Source organism: Lagenorhynchus albirostris, chromosome 18 (assembly GCF_949774975.1).
Source record: "Lagenorhynchus albirostris chromosome 18, mLagAlb1.1, whole genome shotgun sequence".
Lineage (NCBI taxonomy): Eukaryota > Metazoa > Chordata > Mammalia > Artiodactyla > Delphinidae > Lagenorhynchus > Lagenorhynchus albirostris.
The window spans coordinates 11,826,983-11,851,700 of NC_083112.1; the positions used below are offsets into that span (position 1 = coordinate 11,826,983).

A 24,718-nucleotide genomic window follows, 5' to 3' on the forward strand; every position below is an offset into this window, starting at 1 on the left:
TTTTGAACGTGCTTTGACATTTATTATCTCATTTGAGGTCCATTACAACCCAGGGGGAAAAAAAAAGGTGTTTTACAGAATAGGAAGCAGGCTTGGAGATGTAGAGACCACACAGCAAGTAGGACACGGAGCTTGGACTAGACCTTTGTCTTCTAATCCAGGGGTCCCCAACCGCCGGGCCGTGGACCGGTAGCAGTCCGCGGCCTGCTAGGAACTGGGTCGCACAGCAGGAGGTGAGCGGCGGGCAAGCAATGGAAGCTCCATCTGCCGCTCCCCACTGCTCCCCACCGCTCCCCACCTCTCTCCACTGCTCCCCATCTCTCTCCACCGCTCCCCACCTCTCCCCACCGCTCCCCACCTCTTCCCACCGCTCCCCACCTCTCTCCACTGCTCCCCATGGCTCCCCACCGCTCCCCACCGCTCACATTACCACCTGAACCATCCCCCCCACCCCCTGTCCGTGGAAAAATTTTCTTCCACGAAACCAGTCCCTGGGGCCAAAAAGGTTGGGGACCGCTGTTCTAACCCTGTCCCAATACTGTTTCTACTATACTAGGTTCTAACCCTATTTTCCTATCACCCAGAGTTGGGGAAAGCAATCAGTGGTGCAGGGCGCTTCTGCTTCATCTCATTCAGGACATGAGCCCTTGGAAAGTGGGCAGGATGAAATATTTCTAGAAACATTTATCAAGTGGATTCTGGGTACCTGACACCATGGGGGTCCATAAGAGAGGAAATATCCCTTCTAGAATCACATACCCAAAAAGAACACTATACTCCAGGGGCGTCTTCCTATTGCAGGAAAAAGCTGGACTGGCATTCCCCAGAGACAGGACCTGGTGTGTGTGTGGACACACACACTCAGTCTCCCCAAAGTCTTAGTGCAGTTTGAAACTTTCATAACTTCAAAAGTAAAAACGCTACACACACACACACACACAAAAAGAAAAGTAAAAACGCTACAAACGTAACAACAAACATCATGTGGAAGCTTAGTTATTCACCTTTCTTCTGTACTTTTATGCTAGACTTACTATACTTCTATACTAATTCTTGTGAAATTTGAGTAACACTTTTAATTTTTGTTTCAGTCAACATTTGCGATCTTCAATCAGAGGGGCTCTATGGTTTAATAATACGTGATGTGCCTACAACAATACAGCAAATGAGCCACATCTCATTAAGAAGCCTGCAGTCCACTAAAAGCAATCTTCACATGTGCCCCTGTTGAAATACACAGCTCCTAACCAAGCTTGTAGCACTGGCTTGTTTTTAAATAAAAAAAAAAAATCTCAAAAGCTCTACTTCCTGTCTATGCCAATTCAACTTTATCTTCCTAGATACAACCCATCCTGTTAAAATTCTGTGGATCCTCACCTGTCTTCTACCATATTAGTTCCCCTCCCAGACGATTTCACCCACACACCATCAACTTTCTCCAATGGGCATCTCTAACGATGCTAAACTATACAGAATCCAAGGAAGAACCTTGGGGTGTGACTCTCAGCCGACAAACAGCCCCTCCCTTCAGGGACCTTATGGGGCCCATTCTAACAGAGATCTCTCCCAGCATATTCCACCTATACATCAGTATTGACACTTTCTGGACGAGGCCGTTCAAGCAGTTAAAAACACAACCACCTCTATCCTTCAGACCGTACATTTTCATCTTAGTCAAAGGGATTTCAAGAGGGGCTCTGTCAAGTCCATTGCTGAAATTCTCAGCCCATCCCTCTGGTCCCCCTGGTGAGCAATCCTACCTATGAAAGGTAAGGGGAGAGGCAGCCTTATCACAGCTCTGTTGTTTATGTATTCTAATTATGATAAAGCTATAACTGTGCAAATCGAAAGACAGGACAAAACAAACAAGGGAAAATGAGTTTACTTGTAACTCAAGTTCAAATAAAATCTGGACAACTCCAAACAATACTTGTCTCCCCGCAAAAAAGATATGTCAGAGACCTAACCCTGGTACCTGTGAATGTGACCTTATTCGAAATAGAATCTCTGCAGATGTAATCGTGTTAAGGTGAGGTCATACTGGATTAGGGTGAACCCTAATCCAATAACTGGTGTCCTGATAAGAAGAGGGACATTTGGACACACAGAGAAGCCCAAGTGAGGATGGAGGCAGAGGCGGGAGTGATGCTACAACAAGCCAGGGATACCAAGGATTAATGGCAACCATCCACAACTAGGAAGAGCACAGAAGGATTCTTCCCTAGAACCTTGGGGAGGAGCACAGCCCTTCCAATACTTTGATCTTGAACTTTTGGCCTCTGGAACTGTTAGAGAATCAATTTTTGTTGTTTTAAGCCACTGTGGTTCTTTGTTACAGCAGCCCTAGAAAGCAAATACAACACCTAAGCAAAAATATGTTAAGTTTGAAGTCATGCTTATTAACACTGGAATCAAGGACACTTGGGAATTGGTAAACAGAGAGGATGAACAGAAAGGACAAATACCATATGATCTCACTTATATGTGGAATCTAAAATATGACACAAATGAACTGATCTACGAAACGGAAACAGACTCACAGACATAGAGAACAGACTTGTGGTTGCCAAGGGGAAGGAGGGGGCGGGGGAGGGATGGAGTGGGAGTCTGGGATCAGCAGATGCAAGCTAGTATATAGAGAACGGATAAACACCAAGGTCCTACTGCATAGCACAGGGAACTATATTTAATATCCTGTGATAAACCATAATGAAAAAGAATATAAAAAAGAATGTATACACACACACACATATATATATATATAACTGAATCACTTTGCTGTACAGCAGAAATTAATACAACATTGTAAATCAACTATACTTCAATAAAAAAATTAAATTAAAATTTACAAAAAAGGACGGGTGAGGTTTAGATACCTGAGCAGGTGTCAGGCCTGGCAGGGGTGAAGTAAGTTGGTGAGGAAACTGGTCAGGTGAGTTTGAGGGTGTTGGATTTGAGGCTGGGGGGTGAACAGAAGGTGGCAGCCTGTGACAGGCTCCTCACCAAGGAGGTACTTATCCCTCCCAGGTAAGAGGTAGGCATTTCTCAACAAAATCCGCTCACTTTTTAATGGCAGCAAATCATAAATTCATCAGTTTATCATCAATATACAAGCAAAACCATGTGAAGCTTCCTGTCTCCAGTTTGGCATTTCCCCTGACTATGTTTCATCATTTCTAAATTAGACCACAAGCCACACAGGGGAAGGATCTGTTGGCCTGTCTTGTCTCTCTATATAGTGCTGCATCCACCATGGTAGAAGGTGCTAAGAATCCAGTGATTGATGACGATATTGCTAAAATGGTTACATTCGGAGCTGGAAGAAGGAAGGCATTTTTTTTTCCATGTGAAAACAGGGGAGGAAGGAGGCTCCCTTGCAGTTTCTCATATTGATCTGGCTCTACTGTAGCCCCATGAAATAAATGTCTGTCATGGCAGAACGCCTCACTGCAAAGACCTTAAGAGCCATCTCCAGAAGCCTTCCCAGCAGTAATTAGGGGGATGTATTATTGCTAATCCTGAACACACTGGGAGCTGGGTTAATTTTGAGAGATAAAATAAAAGTGCTGCCTTGTGGCAAAGGACCACTTCTTGGCGCCATTAAATCAAGCACAGCCCTGCGCCAGTCTTAATTCAGTAGACTCCTGGGCCCCCTGCTGACGCTCCTTTTAGGAAGCTACTATGGAAGAGGCCAAATGAAGCCTCAACGTGCAAATACCATTTAGCAAGCACAAATAAGCTGGGCTAAATCATGCTCAGAGCACGTAAGAAAAGATTCAAATGTTAATACATTAGCACCAGAACATGCCGTACAAGCAACAGGGAAATTGCAGTTGTCAACGTGTGAATTTAGTCTCAGGGTAGGTTCATCCAAGGAAGTAAAAATCTCAGTTTAGACTTCTTTCTACCCCCTCCCCCAATCCACGTGTTTCTCTGAGGATGGGGGAGGACACTGTTACTCAGCAAATGTATTTCACACCAAGAAATGCTTAGGGTATACTCATCTCAGGAAAGGATGTGAAGTTCTCACTTTCTCACTCAAATAGTTTGAAGTGGTCCTTCAAATGGCCAAGCCATATGTGATGGTCAATATCCCTTGATGCGTGTGTGTGCGTGCACACGTGTGCATGTGTGTGTATATATATATGCATTCCTATTAATAAGAAAGGTTTCTAAAGGGAGAGTACAGGGATTTTTCTGTTGTACTTTTCAGAAAGCCTGCCTGCCCACCATCGCAGATGAACACGAGTAGGCTGCAGCGTTCTGATTTGAGAGCACATTGTCAAGAGGGAAAGCCCAGCACAAGGCCACACCAAGCAAGGCAGGGTCGGGGAGAAGCCCCAAGTCTACCTGGGGGCTGGGTAGAGATGGAGGGCTAGGGAACCCCAGGCCAACTCTGCTGATTTGAAACTGAGCTGTATTCCTGTTCGAGTCTGACAGGCTGCTTTCCGTATCAAAGCAACAAATGAAACTCTCATTTCAGAACGCATCTGGTCTCTCAGACCATTCTATCAGAAACAGCTATTTTCTTTAAATCGAAAGTCAAGGCAGTTTATTTTTCTCAAAACTGTGCTGCCGGCTCTTCTGCCTGACTCCTAACATTCAGTTGTTTTGCACCATGGCAAAGCTGCCTCATCCTGAAGAAGGCCCTCCCAGAGGACATTATATGTGTGACAGGTGTACATAAATCTGTGCCCCCAAGGACAGTCTATCAGAGATAAAGATGGACGGTATTTAGAGGGAAAGAGACACCAAACCACTCTTCCAGTTAAGCCCTTTCAACCAAAATGACTTAAATCTCTTCAAGGGATATATCTATATAAACTTTTATTGGGCATTTAAAGTTTTTATGGTAAAGGGACAATCTCTCTTATTCTCATCCCTCCCTATATACCCTAAGTCACATTAAAATGACGAAATAATTGTAGTGTGTTTAAATACATGTAACTCTACGTGATACGTAGATACTCTACGTGAATGTACATCAGCTGTATTGGAGCCCCAGTATTTCCCAGCCACTCACTCAAAAACTCACTGATTTACATGCATTCATCTAAGCAAGAAATTCACTATCACGTCAAAAAGTATTTCCAACTAGCAACAGTTTGAATTGTCAATAAATATGTACTATGTCCCTAATTAAACCAGAAGTAATATGATCAGGGAAAGGTCTCTGTTCAGGGCAATAATCTTCCCTGTGATGCTGTTAAGATTCTGAGATGATTTATGGTATCAGAAAACATCATCCTTGAAGTTACAACCTTTCACATTCATATGCTAAGATGCACCTTTTCCTCTTTATCAACTGTTCCTCCTCTAACAAATGTAAAAAGAAAATCACATTCCATTTTCAATGGAAGGGAGCTTCCCTCCTCTCTTTTGATCCTTCATAGATTCTAATGACTACAAACTCTGAAGCATTTAAAGGAAAAGGACACGAAACCATCTTTCTCAGTTAGGACCTAAAGGATAAAGGAGGCCGTGTGAAAGCTGAGTCTAGACATATACTCAACAATTTTATGTTACACATCTTTCAACTACGCATTTTGACAAAAATATATAATTAAAAATGTAGAAATCGGCACCATGATTTTTCTATAGAACATCAATTTAGTTATGAAATGGTTATAAATTAGCCACTGGTAATTTACCCTTTAAATGATTTAACCTTCCCAATGATCATTTCATCTGTTTTCTATATTAAAAAAAAATCAAAGAAATTCAAGATATGGAAAAGCCATGTTGGTTGAGGATCTGAAACTGATTTGGTAGCTTTTGAGTTGACATAATCTTGGCCTGGTGCAGCTCATTTTGGAAAGCTGCCTCAAATTTCCCCTGGTTTTGAACTTTTTTTTTTTTTCCTTACCACTTTCATCTAGCAAGAAATCATCCTGGTAACGGAACTTCTCCGGTCCACATGCAATAAAAATGTCATCGTCACCAAAGAAGTCCTGAAGGCACATCACCTACAAGAGAAAAGCATGGCACTCAGCAAGGGGTCAGCAGAACAGCAATTACAACAGTGCATCCCTGCAAGTGGACATCTGCATAAAGCCACTTCCCATCTAATGGAATCAACAGGGCAGCTTCTCCAGAGGAATTTCAAAAGAAGGTTGCAAGCATCTGTTACTAGTAAGAAACTTGTTCCGTTTCAGTGGTGCAGGAAAACGGGATAAGGAAAACAGAACCGGTAACTGTCACATTTATTACTTGATATATCAATAGGATATGAGGTAAGAACCCTTTATTTTCGTAACAGAGAGGATGCAGCAACATGTGGAAAGAGGAGGGCTCCTTCACGCTTCCGAACGTAACAGTCCCTGATAGCAATAAAAGTCAGCATCTGATTTTAGCAACAAATACATTTTCTAGTAACTGATGCCATAGTTGCCATACACACGATGATCATTGGGGTAACAAACGGAGAAGAATAGTTATATCCTAACAAGAATACAACAATCTCCTTGAGACCCATTCTACCTCCAGCTAAAACAAAAATCGTACCCTTCATACAAGGAATAATAGAATACAGTAATAATAAACAAATAAATAATAGAAAAAGTCATTTCTGAGATTTAGATACGGAGGGACTGTATGCCCTGCACTCAAGCTGAGCTAAACTTTAACACTCCTGTGGGCTCCCCAGCTTGTAGTCACCCAAATGGAAAGTTTTTTAACAACTTTTTGATATTTATTCAATTTCTTCTCCAATATGAACTTTGAGAGCTAAATGCCGCTTTCCAAGTAAATGTGGTCCAGATGAATAATTTCAAGCTTATTGCTCTCTGTCTGTGGATACGTGGACGTGCGGTGTAATACTTTTTTTGTTCACAGTATGTATAATGCCAGCAGAAGGCACCGGAAACACTGCTGATTTCTATCTATTTTCAATTTTCTTTGACTGCTTGGAGCAGATTGTAAAGCGGTCAACTGAAGGCACCATTCAGAGCTGCATGAAATCGACTTTCTTATTTATCTATCGCACTTTCCCTCGGATATTTAAGGACCAGAGACAAGCTTCCCTGTGTCTGATATGTGAGATATTTTTGGTCTGTGTTTCCTACGAGCCCCTCCCTTATCTGTTGGTAGCTTCATCCACAGAGCACCTGTGGGGTTCTGTTCCTATCAGTTCCTGGAGCATGACCCTGACAAGTCAAAGATGCTGTAGGACTTCCAGAAATAAGTTGGGAGAACACTTTAGAGCCCCAAATGCAATGCTGTGCAGGCTTTACATACTTTTTCTTAAATAATCTCTCATTTCCAAATAATCGCTTGGCTGAAGTTTTAAGAATGATATTTCTCTAACAGTTTGATGGTAAGCATTAAGTATGAGTGAGGGACATTCATGGCTGTCAGTACTTATTCTGTCTGCAAAAGCTTTGAAAACACAGGTGACTTAAGGGGGACCTTGAAATCATCGAGGAAGACGGACCCAAGGTCTTAAGACTCGTGTCAGAAGCTCTGTCTACTTGGGTTAAAAACAGGCTCTTTGAATTCAGAACCCACTCTCCGTTTCACTCCTGTCAGATTCCAACCAAGACCGTGTTCATTTTTACCTTTATGACGCAGCACTCCTCACCCCAGCTTTCTTTATCAGCATGGGTATCATCCCAACCAACCCTACATAGGCCGTTGTCATTTTACGTGCAGAAGTCCATACTGTGCCGACTGTATGTCCATTAGCATACAGCACACATGCATACAAAAATGAGTAAGAATGGGAAACCGTGTCTTTTTCAGGCAAAATGTGAATTAACCCTAAAAAAGCAGTATTTCTTAAAGTGAGAATGATTAATAGCGTTTGTGCCCCAAATGGTCCCATAGCCAAAGAGATTTGGGGAATATTCAACCAGTAGAAACAGGTTTCTTTATTTCTGGTCTTCTCAAAACCCTTAGTGTGCTAATGTACACTGCAGCTCCAAAGAGGAGATGATAGAAGGATATAGTGTTTCCCAGACTCATGTGATTCTGGAACTCTTCTCACCCGCATTGGTATGGACTCCTGTCTGACAGGGTCCCTTTGGTACCGTGCTGACGGCCATAAGTGAAAAGAACACACAAAGGAAATAAGAGTTACTTACCCTACTCCTGAGCTGCCATATTTCTCTAGCTGATAAATATTTATTGGCTAATTTTTAAATCATTCAAACATTTATGCCGGGCCTACTCTGTGCCAGGCTTTGCGCCAAACTTTATGATGACAAAGCTCTGATGGATGAAAAGGACTGTTTTCCAAAAGAAACTGTCCTTTCTTTCCTCACAGTCCCATCATTTGCATTTTAGAGCATGAGATGGCCAACGAGAAGACATTCACCTACTGGTGCCTATTTTATGCCACTGCTAAGCAGACAAATAACTATCAAAACTACAGTGTGTTATGAACAGGTTGCCAGCCAACTCCCATCCATCATAATCCCATGACCAGCCTCCCAGAAGACTCAGAGAACGGAACAGACAATGCAGCCTGGACAGTTTAGGTATAATTCTGTTGGCAAGTGGGAACTGAAAAAGGATGAACTTTTGATGTTGTTTCCAACTCCAGGATTCCAAGAACGTAAAAGGAACGCAGTGATGATTAAGGAAAACTAACTGTCATCGCTCAGCACAAAAAAAGGGAAAAGTCCTTTCAATGCCAAGCAACATGTATTCATTTACGTCTCAATTTTCAGTGACTAAAATCAAGAATTTGTTCAACTGTCAGAAACTGTGATGTTTTCTGTGCTTTCTGCTCTGGTACCACTTAGCCATTTCCCTGCTCACAACCTGCCACCAGAGAAGGTGGGAACGGTCAGTAGATCAAATTCAAATTTATAAAACTGCTCCCTGTTAGAAGCCTTGGTAAAACAGTTGATAGCAGAGGCTTAAACACAAGGTTACAATAAATATGGATTCAGGATAATCTATGCCCTTCAATTATCCGTGCTCTCACTCTTTATCACTGATATTGAGGTAGCTGTAAATGTATTCCATCTAACAATAAAGAATAACAGAGTAAGATTTATAACCCTTTTCTCTAGGCCAATATACTTTGAGAACTTTCCTTTAGGCATTACTGTACATTCTGATATCAAAAGATTAGAAAAGATAGACAAATGTAAAACCAATGTTGTGCGTAATGATCTGATTTTATATATTTACACATTGTTATTCCTTTTTAAGTTTGAGGTTCTCAAAAGTCAGAGTGGTAACCAGCTTTGAGAAATAAGTTCCACTTATGGATTAAAAAAAAACATGCTCCTTGCTACAACAAGGTAGTGAGAGTTGACCTATTCTTTCATGAACTCTCTGGTTGGTAGGTATCAGATGTTGGAATCATCCATCAATATTAGATCCAGGGAAGATGCAAAGGCAGAGATAAGAAGTTTGAGAAAAGAAAGTCCAACCTGTTCCTGTTTAACCATTATTCTCTTGCCCCCAGAAGAGTTGGTATTGTCAGCATACACCCGCCTCCACTGTCTCCATGGCCACAGATGCTGCCTCTGTACCGTCTCCCAAGCCCAGGCCTTTCCTGCCCCTCCTCTTCACCCCCATCACCACATCAGTCCAGAGCTTAGCCTCTCACCTGTGGACCTTAGCATTTCCCTCTCATGGTTTTTCTCACTCCCATCTCCTTTCTCTCCCACCGGTCCTATTTAATTCTCCTAAGCTCCTTCTCCTCAGAAAACTTTCACCATCTCCCTCCATGGCTCAGAAAAGCATCAATGGTTTATCATCGAATTAAAGTTCATCTTTGAGCTTGGCGTTCCAGACTCCTCAAAATCTGGTTCCAACCTATCTTTCAAGTCTATGGTAGGTTTACCCATGGCATGGTGCCTGATACTCAATAAGCATTGGATGGATGGGTGGGTGGGTGGGTGGATGGGTGGATGGGTGGATGGGTGGATGGGTGGATGGGTGGATGGGTGGGTGGATGGGTGGGTGGGTGGATGGGTGGATGGATGGATGGGTGGGTGGATGGGTGGATGGGTGGGTGGGTGGATGGATGGATGGATGGATGGATGGATGGATGGATGGATGGATGGATGGATGGATGGATGGAGAGATAAACCTAAGTACTATGCTCCAACCTGAAACATGTTCCAGTTGATCTGCTTTACTGAGTCTCCTTGGAAAAGCGCTTTTTCTTTCCTATGCGTGTGTGGCTTTGGTATGATATTTTTTTTTCCCATTAGGTATCCCCTCCTATTAACTCTTTACCTATTCAAATCCCTCCTATGAGTCAAAGCTCAGTTGAAGATCCAAGCCTTACCTTCTCTATCCACTCCAATCCAAAGTGCCTCGCCCCTGCTCTGAACACCTAATCTTCACTCAATAAATGTTCATTGGGCACCTATTATTTGCCAGCCACCCTGCTAGGCCTTGAGAATACGACTGCCCTCATCCTTCCCCTATTCATTTCCAGCACATATGTGCACAGACGGACACTCCTAACACACTGTGGTGAATTAGTAATTCAGCAGAGAGTAACCTGCAATACCTTCCAGTGGTTTGTCATGGGTCTGGAGGCAGGCGGCTGGGGTGCAGCTCGTGCTCTGCCATTACCACTGACTTGAGCAAATCAGGAAACCCTGCTTCTAAAGATCCTAAACCTTGGGCAGAGGCAGTGCCTCCCTGAGTGCGATTCTGTGTCACAATGGGAACATCTGCTCCGGCACCATTTCCCAAGAGCACAGCCCTGTCGTCAAAGCCCGGGTTCTGCATTAACCCAGCTCTGCCCCGTAGATGCTATTCTCTCTGTGCCTCCGTTTATCATATTGGTGGTTTTAAGAATTCGACTGTGAATCTGAAGGGAATAAATCCTCAATAAATTTTAGCTATTTTTATTAGCCCAAATATAGTTTTCCTTCCAAATAAGTATAAATCAAATGTATACCTAATATAAACAAATAAAACGTTAAAAAAAAAACTTAGTACGTAACTCCTGGGCACAACAAACAGCCTTCTTCTCTAAGTAGATTTGGGTCAAATGTAGCATATGGGTGCCCCTTCTCACTTTGAGAACAGGGGTTCTACTGGTATAATTATCTTGGTGCAAAGCACACTTTGAATTAGTATCAGGGAATTGGTGCAAAGCTGGTAGAAGTTGCTAACAAGAAGTTGGGTTCATGCCTCTGATTTCCACCAAGTTTCCACTGATGAAGAACCTAGGGGTAAGACAGGAATAAAGACACAGACCTACTAGAGAATGGACTTGAGGATGTGGGGATCAGGAAGGGAGAGCTGTGACAAAGCAAGAGAGAGGCATGGACATATATACACTACCAAACATAGGGTGGATAGCTAGTGGGAAGCAGCCACATAGCACAGGGAGATCAGCTCGGTGCTTTGTGACCGCCTGGAGGGGTGGGATAGGGAGGGTGGGAGGGAGGGAGACGCAAGAGGGAAGAGATATGGGAACATATGTATATGTATAACTGATTCACTTTGTTATAAAGCAGAAACTAACACACCACTGTAAAGCAATGATACTCCAATAAAGACGTAAAAAAAAAAAAAGTTTCCACTGAAATGATGCTGTGACAGTCACCTGCAAATATGTTTACCTGCTTCCACACATATATATATAGTTCTATGAACCATTATCTTAATCAGGGCCTATCGGGGTCTGTCACCAACTTTTAGTTTTGTGGGAACTGGAGATTTGTATTCCTCTGCAAAAAGTGTCCTTTGTTGAAATGTCCCTATACTAGAAACGAAATTACAGATGTACTGCATACAATTCATAAAGGAGGTAGTTTATGGCACACAAGGCTTAATATTCCATCAATTAATTTGCAGTTCTTACCTAACACTTTGGTTACTATGTGAACATCTAATCCCAAATATAAACACCACTGTATCTGAAAAAACATGGACGATTATAATTGCCAGATGTGCTGGAAAAAGCCTTTGAATGAGGATCAGGATACACAGGTTCTGAGCACAGATTTGCCATAGTCATCGTATACACTTGGACCGGTTACTTAAATCCTCTTACTTATCGGTTTCTGTAATGGTTCTGTTTTACCACGGTAATTATGTGATGAAGATATAAAGAAAAGATGAAAATTCTCTTCTGGGTGTGATATAGCAACAAGAATATTTCTATATATATTACTATACTTAACCTTCAATATACATTATTACATTTAAGCCCCTCTGCTATGAAGGAGACACACTAGTAAACAATAGTTAGATGCTACTATTTTCCCTATTTTAAGATTTAAAAAAACGTAGCCAGATTAAACAGAAGATCAATAGGAATTTGAAACCAGGTCAGTTAGAATTCAGATGCAGGCTCTTAACTACCAAGTTTCAGGAAAACAAGTCTATTCAAATTCATAGAAACATGTACCCTTCCAATTTTGTATTATAAATTTCAGTTGATAAAACCATTTAGTTATCCCATATATTGTACATTAATAGCTTATAATAAAAAGTATTAAAGCAAGTATGAATTATTTCTTTGACTCGAGGAAAACATTATTCAGTTTTCTGACATTCTTTATGTGAAATCTGAATTCATCTCTTTCCCATTAACTTGTCTTTATGCACTCTCGTCCCAGGGGACCAAGCTGCTTACATGGAGGGGGGGGAAAAAATCACAGCAGACAAATATGGACTTCCTCTGCTCTGAGCTTCCGGTTTGAGTTGCTCTACAAGGGCAGAGATTCAAACAAAGGCAATAAAAGCATCTGCTATTTACACGTTTCCAAAGCAGGACTGTGGAATCCATTCCCCCTTACTGGAATGAGATCTCCATGGTGACGCTGACATCAGGGAACAGGGCGAGATTCTCAGCAGCGCCTGTATGATGAGATTTTCTTTACAAGAGTGACCTCTACCAACGAAATTAGGGATATCTCTGCAGCCATGGCCTCATATGTTTGAAGCCATACCAGCCACTGTGTCTTTATCAGGTGTCTCCTGGTATGTTAGAGACGCTAAAAATATTTCAGTCACCTATTTAATGTATTTTAAGTGAAATTACAAACCACCACAAAAAACAAAAGCCAAGAAATTCAGTCCATTTATTGGAATCATTGAGTATCCCTATCCTTTCTGTTTCAATTTTCTTTTTTTAAAAAAGGATATAATACTAATTATAATAATTTCTCATTCTTCTTGATACCAGTTAAAGAGGGTAGCTTTAAAGGTTCTGTTGTCCACATTTTGATGAGATAATCTTTACCAAAAAGGAATACTTAGACTTTTGAAAAAAAGTCCAGTCGCCTGTGTATCTAAGGCACCAGAATCAACAATCTCCTTTCTACACAACTCGTAATATGACCATTATAATTAGCTCTCAGTTAAAACTTGACAAACATAGGCCCCCTCCTCCTGTCAAAACTTAATTTTGAGAAGATTTCTCTTCCAATTTCATTCCATACTTCGCTTCATTTCTTAACTCTTAGCATTGAGCATTGTTATGACACATGATATTATAAGTCAACCACTGTGAATTTTCCTGTTCTATAATCATGTAATTCCATACATTTCTAGTTCTAAAATATGTCTACAATTAGCTTATAGCCAAATATTAGGAATATGTTATATTATTGTCACAAAAATACATTCTCCATTGTTCCTTTATCACTTTTTCATTTCTTTGATGACAAACTTATACAAATGGTAGTTTATTTTACAATTGCTCTTCTAGCTATAAATTCTAGTGGGAAGCTGCTGCATAGCACAGGGAGGTCAGCTTGGTGCTTTGTGACCACCTAGAGGGGTGGGATAGGGAGGGTGGGAGGGAGCCTCAAGAGGGAGGGGATGTGGGGATATATGTATACGTATAGCTGATTCACTTTGTTATACAGCAGAAACTAACACAGCACTGTAAAGCAATTATACCCCAATAAAGATGAAAAACAAAGAAATTTCTAATAAGGAAAAATATTTTCAAGAAACTATGGTTCTTCCCAGAAAAAGATATAACCAGTAAGAAAAGCAATACATTATTCTAATAATAGTAAAATAATAGTAACAGAGAGAAGAAAAGAAAGCTCCTCAAACTGCTTTTTACAAGTTTAAAGCTCTAGGATCTTTTTTTGCAAAAGTGGATAATATTGTTGAAATTCAGAATTGGCTCGGAGCTAACACTGGAATAACACGCTGATGCTTAAAAGAAATGGAAAAAAGAAATGTTCTCTTTTGAAATGCAAGCAATTTAATTTGCTGGGTCAACGAGAAAAAAAAATTCCAATAATTATGGAATGGAAAGTACATCTATTCCTTAAGTGTGTTCTCAGCCACTGGCTCACATGGACATCACCTAGGGAAGACCGCCATGGAGCATCCTCTCTGATGGAGCAATGCGCTCTTCATACAGGGTCACCATCCTTCATGGGACAGCAACCTCTTCTAAATGATGGTTCTTTCATTACTTATCCTATTTTTTAAATACTAACATCCTCTTCTTCTTCTTTTTTTTTTTAGGAGTAAAGTGACCCTCTAGTACCAAATACTGACAGGGGGCATTGGCTCTGCCACCTAATAGGTATGTGACCTTGGGCAGCTATTAAACGTCCTCAGCCTCAGTTTCTGCATCTGTAAAATGGGGCTTATTGTGCAGAGTTCCTTGAGAATTCAATGAATGAAGGTAGTTACAGCCCTCAGTAACTACTGGCCCACAGGGAAGGCACAGGGGGACGGGCAGCTGCTACTATTAGTGCTGGCACTGGTCAGGCATGGTAGGTCTCTGGGCCAGGCATCATGATGAGGAATCTGGGGCTACCATTTGAGAATGGAATACTAAAACCTTTGAACAACTGGGAAAGAGGAGTGTGGAGAACAGAGCTGACCTCAGAGGCCTCCAATTCTGCCCTCTTGACAAGTTAATGTAACCTCAATCCCACTGCTGTGTTTGCTTTCTCCTGAGACTTCCCTCCTGTTGGCTACCACATCGTTAAAATAGCTTATTCTAAGGGCTTCCCTGGTGGCACAGTGGTTAAGAATCAGCCTACCAATGCAGGGGACAGGGGCTGGAGCCCTAGTCTGGGAAGATCCCACATGCCGTGGAGCAACTAAGCCTGTGCGCCACAACTACTGAGCCTGCAAGCCACAACTACTGAGCCTGCGCTCTACAGCCCTCGAGCCACAACTACTGAGCCCGCATGCCACAACTACCGAAGGCTGCGCGCCTAGAGCCCGTGCTCCACAACAAGAGAAGCCACCACAATGAGAAGCTCACGCACCACAATGAAGAGTAGCCCCTGCTCGCCACAACTAGAGAAAGCCCGCGCACAGCAACGAAGACCCAACACAGCCATAAATAAATAAATAAATAAAATCTATTAAAAAGAAGTAGCTTAATCTACCTGCCACTCTTCACTTAAGGAGTTAAACCATAGTGCAAGAACGTGGAAACTGTCACACAGTCATCTCTTTAAAGAGGGCACAAATAATCTCTGATCTGAGCTCAGAAGCAAATGCATACCACTTACCTCAAGATGGATGCTACGGTCTGAATGTGTCCACCCAAATCTATATGCTGAAATCCTAGCCCCCAGTGTGATGGTATTGGAAAGTAGGGCCTCTGGGAGGTGATTAGGTCATGGGATTAGGGTCCTTATAAAAGAAGCCTGAGGGGATTCCTTTGCCCCTTCTGCCAGGTGAGTTTACAGCAAAAAGACAGCCATCTAGGAAGCAGGCTCTTACCAGACACTCAATCTTGGATTTCTCAGCCTCTAGGACGGTGAGAAATAAATCTGTTGTTTATGACCCACCCAGACTACAGTACTATTTTATTTTTATTTTTATTTATTTATATATTTATTTTATTTATTTGGCTGTGTTGGGTCTTCGTTGCTGCGCGTGGGCTTTCTCTAGTTGCGGCGAGCGGGGGCTACTCTTGGTTGTGGTGGCTTCTCTTGTCATGGAGCACGGGCTCTAGGGGCGCAGGCTTGAATAGCTGTGTCTCACGGACTCTATAGTGCATGGGCTTAGTTGCTCCGCGGCACGTGGGATCTTCCCGGACCAGGGCTCGAACCCACGTCCCCTGCATTGGCAAGCGGATTCTTAACTACTGCCGCCACCAGGGAAGTCCCACAGTATTGTGTTACAGCAGACCTAACGGACTAAGGCAAGGGACGTTCAAGCTGAGGGCTGCCACGCGCCCAAGAACAGGGTTATTTAACAAGCCTGATTCAAGTCATTCTTTTCAGGGCTAGAAAAAGAGTTAAACTTACATGCTGTTGCTGAGAGGATCTTCTAAAAGATCCATGTAAATAGGTAGTGGAGATTGTGACTCAGTTTCTAATTAGGCAGAAACATTATACTACGGTCACTGGAAAAAGAAGACATAAACTATTATGAGACACATGAAGCCAACGAATACGGAGCTTTTCAGAGCAGATGAGGAAAAACAATCCCCAAGGGGAAAATGTGGCACCGGGAGTTAATACTGAGCTGTCTGCTTAACATGTGAACAGAGGTGCTGGGCATAATGGTAGCTTCAAACAAGTCCGAGAAATACTTCAAGCTCTCACTGCCAATGCCGAGAGGTGCTCTGGCTGCCCTCGGTGAAAGTCGCCACACAGGTCCAGCCTGGGCTTGGCAGAGAAAACAGATGAGGGAGGCGGACCAGGCAAACTTCAGTGGTGACTGTAGCAAAAAGGATAATAAATGCCACGTCTAAAGCCAGCAGCACCAAGCGCTGTGTCACCCTGCAGTACTTTATGACTTCACATTTAAATAAGAATTGTTGTCAAATTTCATATCCCCCAACTTTAAAATATATATATATATATATATATATATATATATATATATATATATCTGCAACACCACATAAATAAATCCATACAAAAGGTTCTTCTGGGCTGCATTCAGTCCACGCAACTTTTGATCTAGAAACAACCATATAAAGCTCCTTGAAAATAATTACACCTTCCAAAAAGATTACGAAAGTGTGTTCTTTCATGCGTGTTTATTCCATTTGCTTGTGTTTGTGGCAGAGCAGGGTCACCGTTTGTCAATGTCAAGAGGAAGGACAAAAAAGTGATGCTCTGAGATGCTTCCACTAAATGTTCGTAAGCCTGGGAACCCTGAACAGGATAGGTGTGCGGCAAATCAAACTTAGAACACTGAAAAGCTGGCTTAAGGTGCTCTGCGACAGGGTTCCTGGAGTGCAGGTGAATTAGGAAGCGTGGATCACAAAGGTTGGGCTTCAAACCCAGAGGGCCAAACACAGCCCACAAAACCTGTGCAAGGCAGCACTCTCAGATACGGTTTCTCTGATCAGGAGTTAAAGATGTACTTAAAGCATTTAGCTCTCTTGCAATTTTACTGACTCTTATCTCTATGTGCACATGACCAGTGAATCAGTGCATGACTTATTTCCCCCTTGATGTTTCAGGAGCCCAAGACCAGTGCAAAGGCCTATGATGGGCCAGGCCCCAAAGAGAGACTTAACTAACATTACGTTGATTCCTCACAAGTACCCTTTGGTAAAACCTGATTTTTTAAAAAAGGTTCACAAGAAAATCACAATCCAAAGAATTGGTATCTATTTGAGGGATAAAAATATAAAGACAAACACTCTACTTTTTATATTCTTGTGCACTGGCTTGTCACTTGAGGTTACAGGCAAAAAATGATACTCCCAAACCCATGGAAGCATGCTTCTTCCAGGAAAATTTGTAAATTGCTTGACATTAAAGTATGGAGTTGGTTGTTTTCAATCTTTCTGTTTCTAATCTACTTGTCTGACTTTACAGCTTGACATTAAAAGGGATTTTTTTAATAAAGCAGAAACTAACACACCACTGTAAAGCAATTATACTCCAGTAAAGATGTTAAAAAAAGGGATTTTTTACACGATTCAAATTAGTCTTCTCAAGTAAATGATGACATTCCCATAAATCTGAGATCTCCAAAATGACTGTTACCACCATCACCACTGCCCCATGACCATCAACACCATGGCCACCATCACCGCTGGTACCACCATCATCACCATCAACACCTCCACAATGGGAGCGCTCCTAAAACATTGGATTTTTTAAATGAGCTGAGGATACAGCCTTTTGTCTCCTGTGTGTTATGTGTAACATATTGGTCAGTGTTCTGGCTGGTGGATGCTTAACCACTTCTAGTTGAGCATAATGATTCCAGTAGTATTCAGTCCAAATGCAACCGAAAATTACATTCTAAAATTATTATATGAAAAAATTACTTTTATTGTACCCCAACTCAAACGTTTGCAGCTAAGACAAACATTTATATAGCATCAAAAATATTACTGGAGAAAAAAATACTTATTCTTCCAAAAATGTATTTGAGAATAGGTTTTTTAAATTGCTAATGAAAACGTTCTCTAGAATTGTTTGGAGTTGTTTGAATGATAATACTGTTTTGCATAATTGTAGTGAGATCTAAGCAAAACTGACAAAAGGCTGAAAGACATGGCAATAGTAAGATAAAAAATTTTATGACGTCTAAAATGAAGGATTGGTTTCAAAACATTGTTTGTTTGTTTGTTTTTGCAGTACGCAGGCCTCTCACTGTTGTGGCCCCTCCCGTTGCGGAGCACAGGCTCCGGACGCGCAGGCTCAGTGGCCATGGCTCACGGGCCCAGCCGCTCCGCAGCATGTGGGCGGGATCTTCCCGGATCGGGGCACGAACCCGTGTCCCCTGCATCAGCAGGCGGACTCTCAACCACTGCGTCACCAGGGAAGCCCCAAAACATTGTTTTTATAAATAAAGGCTGATATGGGTATACAACGATGAACATATACTTGCAGATGTTCCTTATTCAATGGTCTTTAAAAAAATTATATATGGTGACCAAAACACTCCAGGCCAATATTTCTTCTTTGTCTTCATCCTATAGTATATATATTAGAGTTTCTATAATCCTTTTTATCTACATACAGAGTTCGGTAAATAACATGGGGCTGGTTGCCACTTCCCCACAATGCATGAGCTGTAGGTGTACAGCATCACGACTTCAAATGCTTACAGAGGCCTGGAGGGTAACACAAACAGTGAAGTGGGCCAAGCATCATAAAACCCAGCGCAAATGGGGTGGAAAACGGCAGTTAACACAGGCAGACAACAGGAAATTGGTGGGGCTGTTATAAACCGAAACCCTCCTCTCACCTAAAAGGGTCACCTCCTCAACACCTGTCCTGCAGGAAGGTTAGTCCAGTGTTGCTAGATTCATTGATTTCCTGAGAGAAAGTGAAATCAGGTTTTTATTTGAAAGTCCCTGATTCTTAAAAGTTGGCAATGCATTTTTTTTTTAAATAAAAAAACACTGTGCATTCCAAATAAAACACACCGGTATCCTGAATTCAACCCATGGACAGGCAGTTTCCAATCTCTGGGGGAGAATTCCATACTAAGTGGTCATTAGCCATGGTTCATGTGCATAAGGCCAGTCCCCGTGGCTGTACCTAAGGTCCAAGGGAGGCCCCCAGGCCTCCTGATACACTCCAACTCTAGCAATCTCCAAAGGCAGTCAAGGTAGCCTGCAGTCCAGACCCACCAATTCTGGAAATGGGAGCCCATGAACAATCAATACAGTTGATGCTGTATGTGTCTGTGCGTGTGGGCGTGAGCGTCCTCGTGTGCTTACTCTGGTACGCTGGGAAAAGGGTGGATTTCTCAACTGAGATTATTTTTTGAGTCCTTCTTCTCTTGCCCATCCCTGACCATGACTCTCTTTTCTCCCTTCCTGGGAGAAAAGAGGGGAGAAGCAGATGATATGGAGAATCTATAACAGGAAATTTCAGACCAAATATTACCAGCTCAGTAGAGATGGAACAAAATTAAACCCCTTCGATAAAGGCCAGAAGCACATTCTGCCTCTCTTTCCTGCCCCTCAAGTCATCCCCTGGTTATAAGGGCTAATCATGGTTTGAAAGGCTGCCAGTTTCACCTTCCAAGGGAAAGGTCTCTCTTAAAAATAAAAATCAATCATACACAGTATTTTTTTTGGTCACATCTGCTCTGCCCAAATGTGAAAATCACCAGGGCCATTAAAAACTATTACAAATGTTAGCTCTAGTTGGAAGGAAACAGTGTAAATAAAACTCAGCCATCTGGGGAAATAGATTTGGGGCCTAAGACATCAAAGTGAGAGGATAAAAATCAAAGCTTTTCATAAATCATTTCTAATGGTTGATTTTTATTTATTAGGTATTTCACTAGTGAGAAGTAAGTTGACATGATTCTTCTTTCTTTCAGAAACTAGTCTTACGGTATCGATGGCCTTCTGTCGTGATTAGCTCTGAACGTCCCTAATGGCACATAAAGGGTCAGTGCATTTATCTAGGGAACATCCAGCAAGGACCGGGAGATACTCTCAATGTTTGGATGAGGACACGTTTATGTTTCCACATGTTTATGGTCTAATTTTCATTTCATGAAACACCAATACAGGACAACATATAACAGTAGCTTTGGATGGCTGTCGTAGCTTTGAAAAGCTTCGAAGAGTGGCTCTGGAATCTGAGGACATCTGATTTAAAACTCAATTCCATTCATTACTAGCTGGGTGACCTGGGCCGATTACTCAACATTTAGAATGAGAGAGAATGAAAATACGATTTTCTTCATAGAGAGAATGAAAATACGATTGCATCCACCTCCCAAGATGGTAGAAAGAATTTGATAAGATAATGTATGGACATGTGTCAGGCACAGAACAAGTGTTTAGCAGAAGGCAAGTAATTGTATGCAGCCCTGGTAAAGCATAAACTTCTAAGATTACTCTCAGAAAAGCCAACAATCATGGCATAGAAGGCAAAACAAATCAGCAGTTTCCAGCTTCTCTTTCCCTTGTACTGTTTTCATACTGAAAATTATTCCATCTAATGGCTGTCAGGCTTTAGGCAACTGTAAGGCATTAGAACTGCAATCAACACTAACCAACGTACATGAAAATAACATTTACTTTCCGTCTGTGTATTATCCAGTTTTCTTTCCCATGTGAAGAATACAGTGCAGTAACTATATAAGCTATCTCCTTACAGCCCCTGAAAATCACATTCTTTTGAAATACCTGACAAGTAGACGAGTGAACATTCTCCCCATGCTGAAACATTTGTCCATGCCAATCATAACTTCCTTGATGTTAAAAGAAATGAAATGGAAGCATGAACTGCCACAACGAGCAGCCAATTAAAGCTTTAAAACCACAGAAAAGGCATAACCATTCACCGTAAATCTCAACACTGAGGTTCTCTCCTTGTCTGTCATTTAGACAACCTCAAGTTTCAATATTCAGTCTCTGCCTCTAACATTCAGTCTCATCAGATATCAGGTTAGAACTACCAGAAACAACAGCCATGCTTATAAAGTGTATTTAAATGAAACCATTATGATAATTCAATTTCTACAGTAATTGAGCCACAAACTTCTTTGTGCAGTATTTGTAGTGTTATACTGCCCTTCAGTGTTCAAACACATGAACGGTTAACCAAAATTTTTAAACTCGAGAAGTGTCTTTGTATAAACATTTACAGTGACCAAAATAGTTATTTTTTTGCAGTCTCTTGGTGAAGGGTGTGACTATGGCTTCAACTTTGCCCCACAAAATTCATACACTGAAATACTAATCCCCAGAGCATGACCTTGTTTGGAAACAGGGTGACTGCAGATGCAGTTAGTTAAGATGAGGTCATGTTAGAGTAGAAGGGGCCCCTAATCCAGTACGATGGTTGGCCTTATAAGAAGGGGAAATGTGGACACACACACACACACACAGGAAGGACGGCATGTGAAGATGAAGGGAAAGGTCAGGGTGATGCTTCTATAAGATAAGGAAGGCCAAAGATTGCCAGCAAACCACCAGAAGCTTAGGAGAGAGACAAGGGACAGATTCTCCTTCACAGACCCCGGAAAGAACCAACCCTGCTGACACCTTCAACTGAGACTTCTGGCCTCCAGAACTGTGAAGCAACACACTTCTGCTGTTTACACACCCCAGTCATGATACTTTGTTACCGCAGCTCTGGCAAACCAGTACAGGTGTGTATCTTTCATGCATACAAAAATAGAGAATAACATACAAATACTCCACAAAACACCTGTAATCTCACTTTAAAAGTAGAAGGAGGAAGGCTTGAAACATACCAGATTACTGTTAAACTTAAACCTGGAGGTTTTTTTTTTTTTCGTAGCATCAGCTGTTAGTGGCTTCATTTTTCCATTAACTTTGAGTTCTAGAGGGTTTTATTTTTTATAAATTTATCTATTTATTTATTTATTTTTGGCTGTGTTGGGTCTTCATCGTTGGGTCTTTGTTGCTTTCTCTAGTTCTGGCGAGCGGGGGCTACTCTTTGTTGCTGTGCGCAGGCTTCTCATTGTGGTGGCGGGCTCTAGGTGTGAGGGCTTCAGTAGTTATGGCACGTGGACTCAGTAGTTGTGGTGCACGGGCTATAGGGCATGTGGGCTTAAGTAGTTGTGGACTGTGGGCTCTAGAGCGCAGGCTCAGGAGTTGTGGTATATGGGCTTAGTTGCTCCACGGCACATGGGATCTTCTTGGACCAGGGCTCGAACCTGTGTCCCCTGCATTGTCAGGTGGATTCTTAACCACTGCGCCACCAGGGAAGTCCCTCTAGAGGGTTTTAGACAGAAACTCCGAAGCCTAGGACATTCTATTACAACACTATAGATGTTGTGCTAACCTGAAAAAGGGCAACACATGATTTTTACTCATTTCTCATTTATGCCAGTTATCACCTATGCCACAATGACCAATTCTTGATTGTATGACAGTTGTTTGTACAGATCCTGGATTAGCCAGGCTCTCTTATTTTCTCCTTGTCTTTGAAGCTCTGTTTATTATTACCCAGTTGTATTATATTATATATGCAGGACAGAGTATTAAGAACAGGAAAGCCTTTCTGGGACACCTCCTTGACTTCTTAGATAGAAACCGGGAGAGATTAGTCAAGACAATGCCTCCAGAACAAGTGGGCTCTGGACAGAACCCTGGCCATGATGAATCAGTAAAACTGGATTCTTCTAATCTTGACTGTAAATCGCTCTCAGTGGGATCCTAACATCTCTGAGCACCAGTTGCGTCTTCTCTAAAGTGAGCAATTACACTAAATGAGGCGAGGCAGTGCCTCTTGTGGCTCTTTTGCTCCGTGATTTACAAAGGAACACACGCAAGAGACAAACTAAGCAGGCAAATGTTTCCTGCAAGCCTCCCAGGCCTGAGGTCCTAAAGTAAAAGGCACCTTTCTCACCATAGCGAGGGGCTTCCATAGTCAGGAGAGTGCGGAACAGATATAATTAATTCTACAAATTATTAGATGCTCTTACTGGATGTTTGGTAGAACAGGACACCATGTTTTTGCCATGTTTTGTCAATGTAAAGACTGAGATGGTCAAGAACTGATTTTATGCTGAGAGGTTAGAGGTCATTACTAAATTTTTGGCATGTGCTAGTCAATAACATTAAAACTTCAATGTTCTACGTGTTTCTAGAACCATGAAATAGTTCAGTTATTACTGCAGTATTATAACAAGTTGGGAAAAACCATTTATTTTAGACAGAAAAAGGCTTCTAGAACCAGAAAATAGTAGTTAAATGCTTCCTGTTGCATTATAAAGTTAAACTTGGGGAAAACAATCTCTTTTGAGATTAAAAATACTGCTTAAAATGTAGTAAAATCCTCTTGTATTAAATGAGAACAAGATAATTGGGAATAATCAGGAACTATTATGGCTCCTTTTCCATGCAGAACTTCTGGAAACAAATTAAATTTAGAAGATAAGAAGGTGTATAAAATTGCAGAATTAAAGCCATTCAAAAGTAATGTGGCATGCGCGAAGTGGCTGGGCCCGTGAGCCATGGCTGCTGGGACTGTGCGTTCGGAGCCTGCGCTCCGTGGTGGGAGAGGCGCAGCGGTGAGAGGCCCGCGTACCGCAAAAAAAAAAAAAAAAAAAAGTAATGTGGCATGAAATGCCAGGTTTTGAGAATTTATAATATAGGGTTGTGAGAGGAAACAAAAAAAAAAAAAAAGAGAACTTTCATGAACAATGAAACTATAAGAATTCCAGGAGCAAACATTTTGTAGGGACTTCCCTGGTGGTGCAGTGGTTAAGAATCCGCCTGCCAATGCAGGGGACACAGGTTCAAGCCCTGGTCCAGGAAGATCCCACGTGCCGCAGAGCAACTAAGCCCGTGTGCCACAACTACTGAGCCTGCGCTCTAGAGCCCACGAGCCACAACTACTGAGCCCATGCACCTAGAGCCTGCGCTCCGCAACGAGAAGCCACAGCAATAAGAAGCCCACACGCCACAACGAAGAGTAGCCCCCGCTCGCTGCAACTAGAGAAAGCCCGCGTGCAGCAACAAAGACCCAATGCAGCCAAAAATAAATAAATAAATAAAATAAAAAGATGAGCAACCTCTATTAAGAAAACAACAACAACACATTTTGTAAGAGGAAATGAATGTGTAAACTGTACGCATGCATGACTTCAGAATTCACAGACAGTGCCAGGGTTTTAAAGTCCTCCATCCTCCTCTCCTAGTTGGCAGGCTCCCTTTGCTCCCTAAATCTCTGCCTTCTTGAAGCCATTAAATGTAACCAGCCAAATTACACTAAGGCAGGTGGCCAGAAATGCTTACTTTCATCTCTCACATTCAAATCTTCATGAGTAACTTGATAGAACATACTTTTAAATTTGCTTGCATCTGAGTTTTTCTACACATATGAAAACCTCAGCATCAAAATAAACATTCCCGGGGACTTCCCTGGTGGTCCAGTGGTTA

General features: G+C 41.9%; 1 protein-coding gene across 2 annotated transcripts in view; it reads right to left on the minus strand.

Annotated features, from left to right (window-relative positions):
• The window catches only part of DCLK1 (doublecortin like kinase 1), a 334,035-nt gene that overhangs the window by 152,337 nt on the left and 156,980 nt on the right, over nt 1–24,718 (minus strand). For both annotated transcript variants that reach the window (XM_060129142.1, XM_060129143.1), the window contains exon 4: nt 5,867–5,966. In XM_060129142.1, coding sequence (XP_059985125.1) covers nt 5,867–5,966 — 100 coding nt within the window. The remainder of the gene's footprint in view (nt 1–5,866; nt 5,967–24,718) is intronic.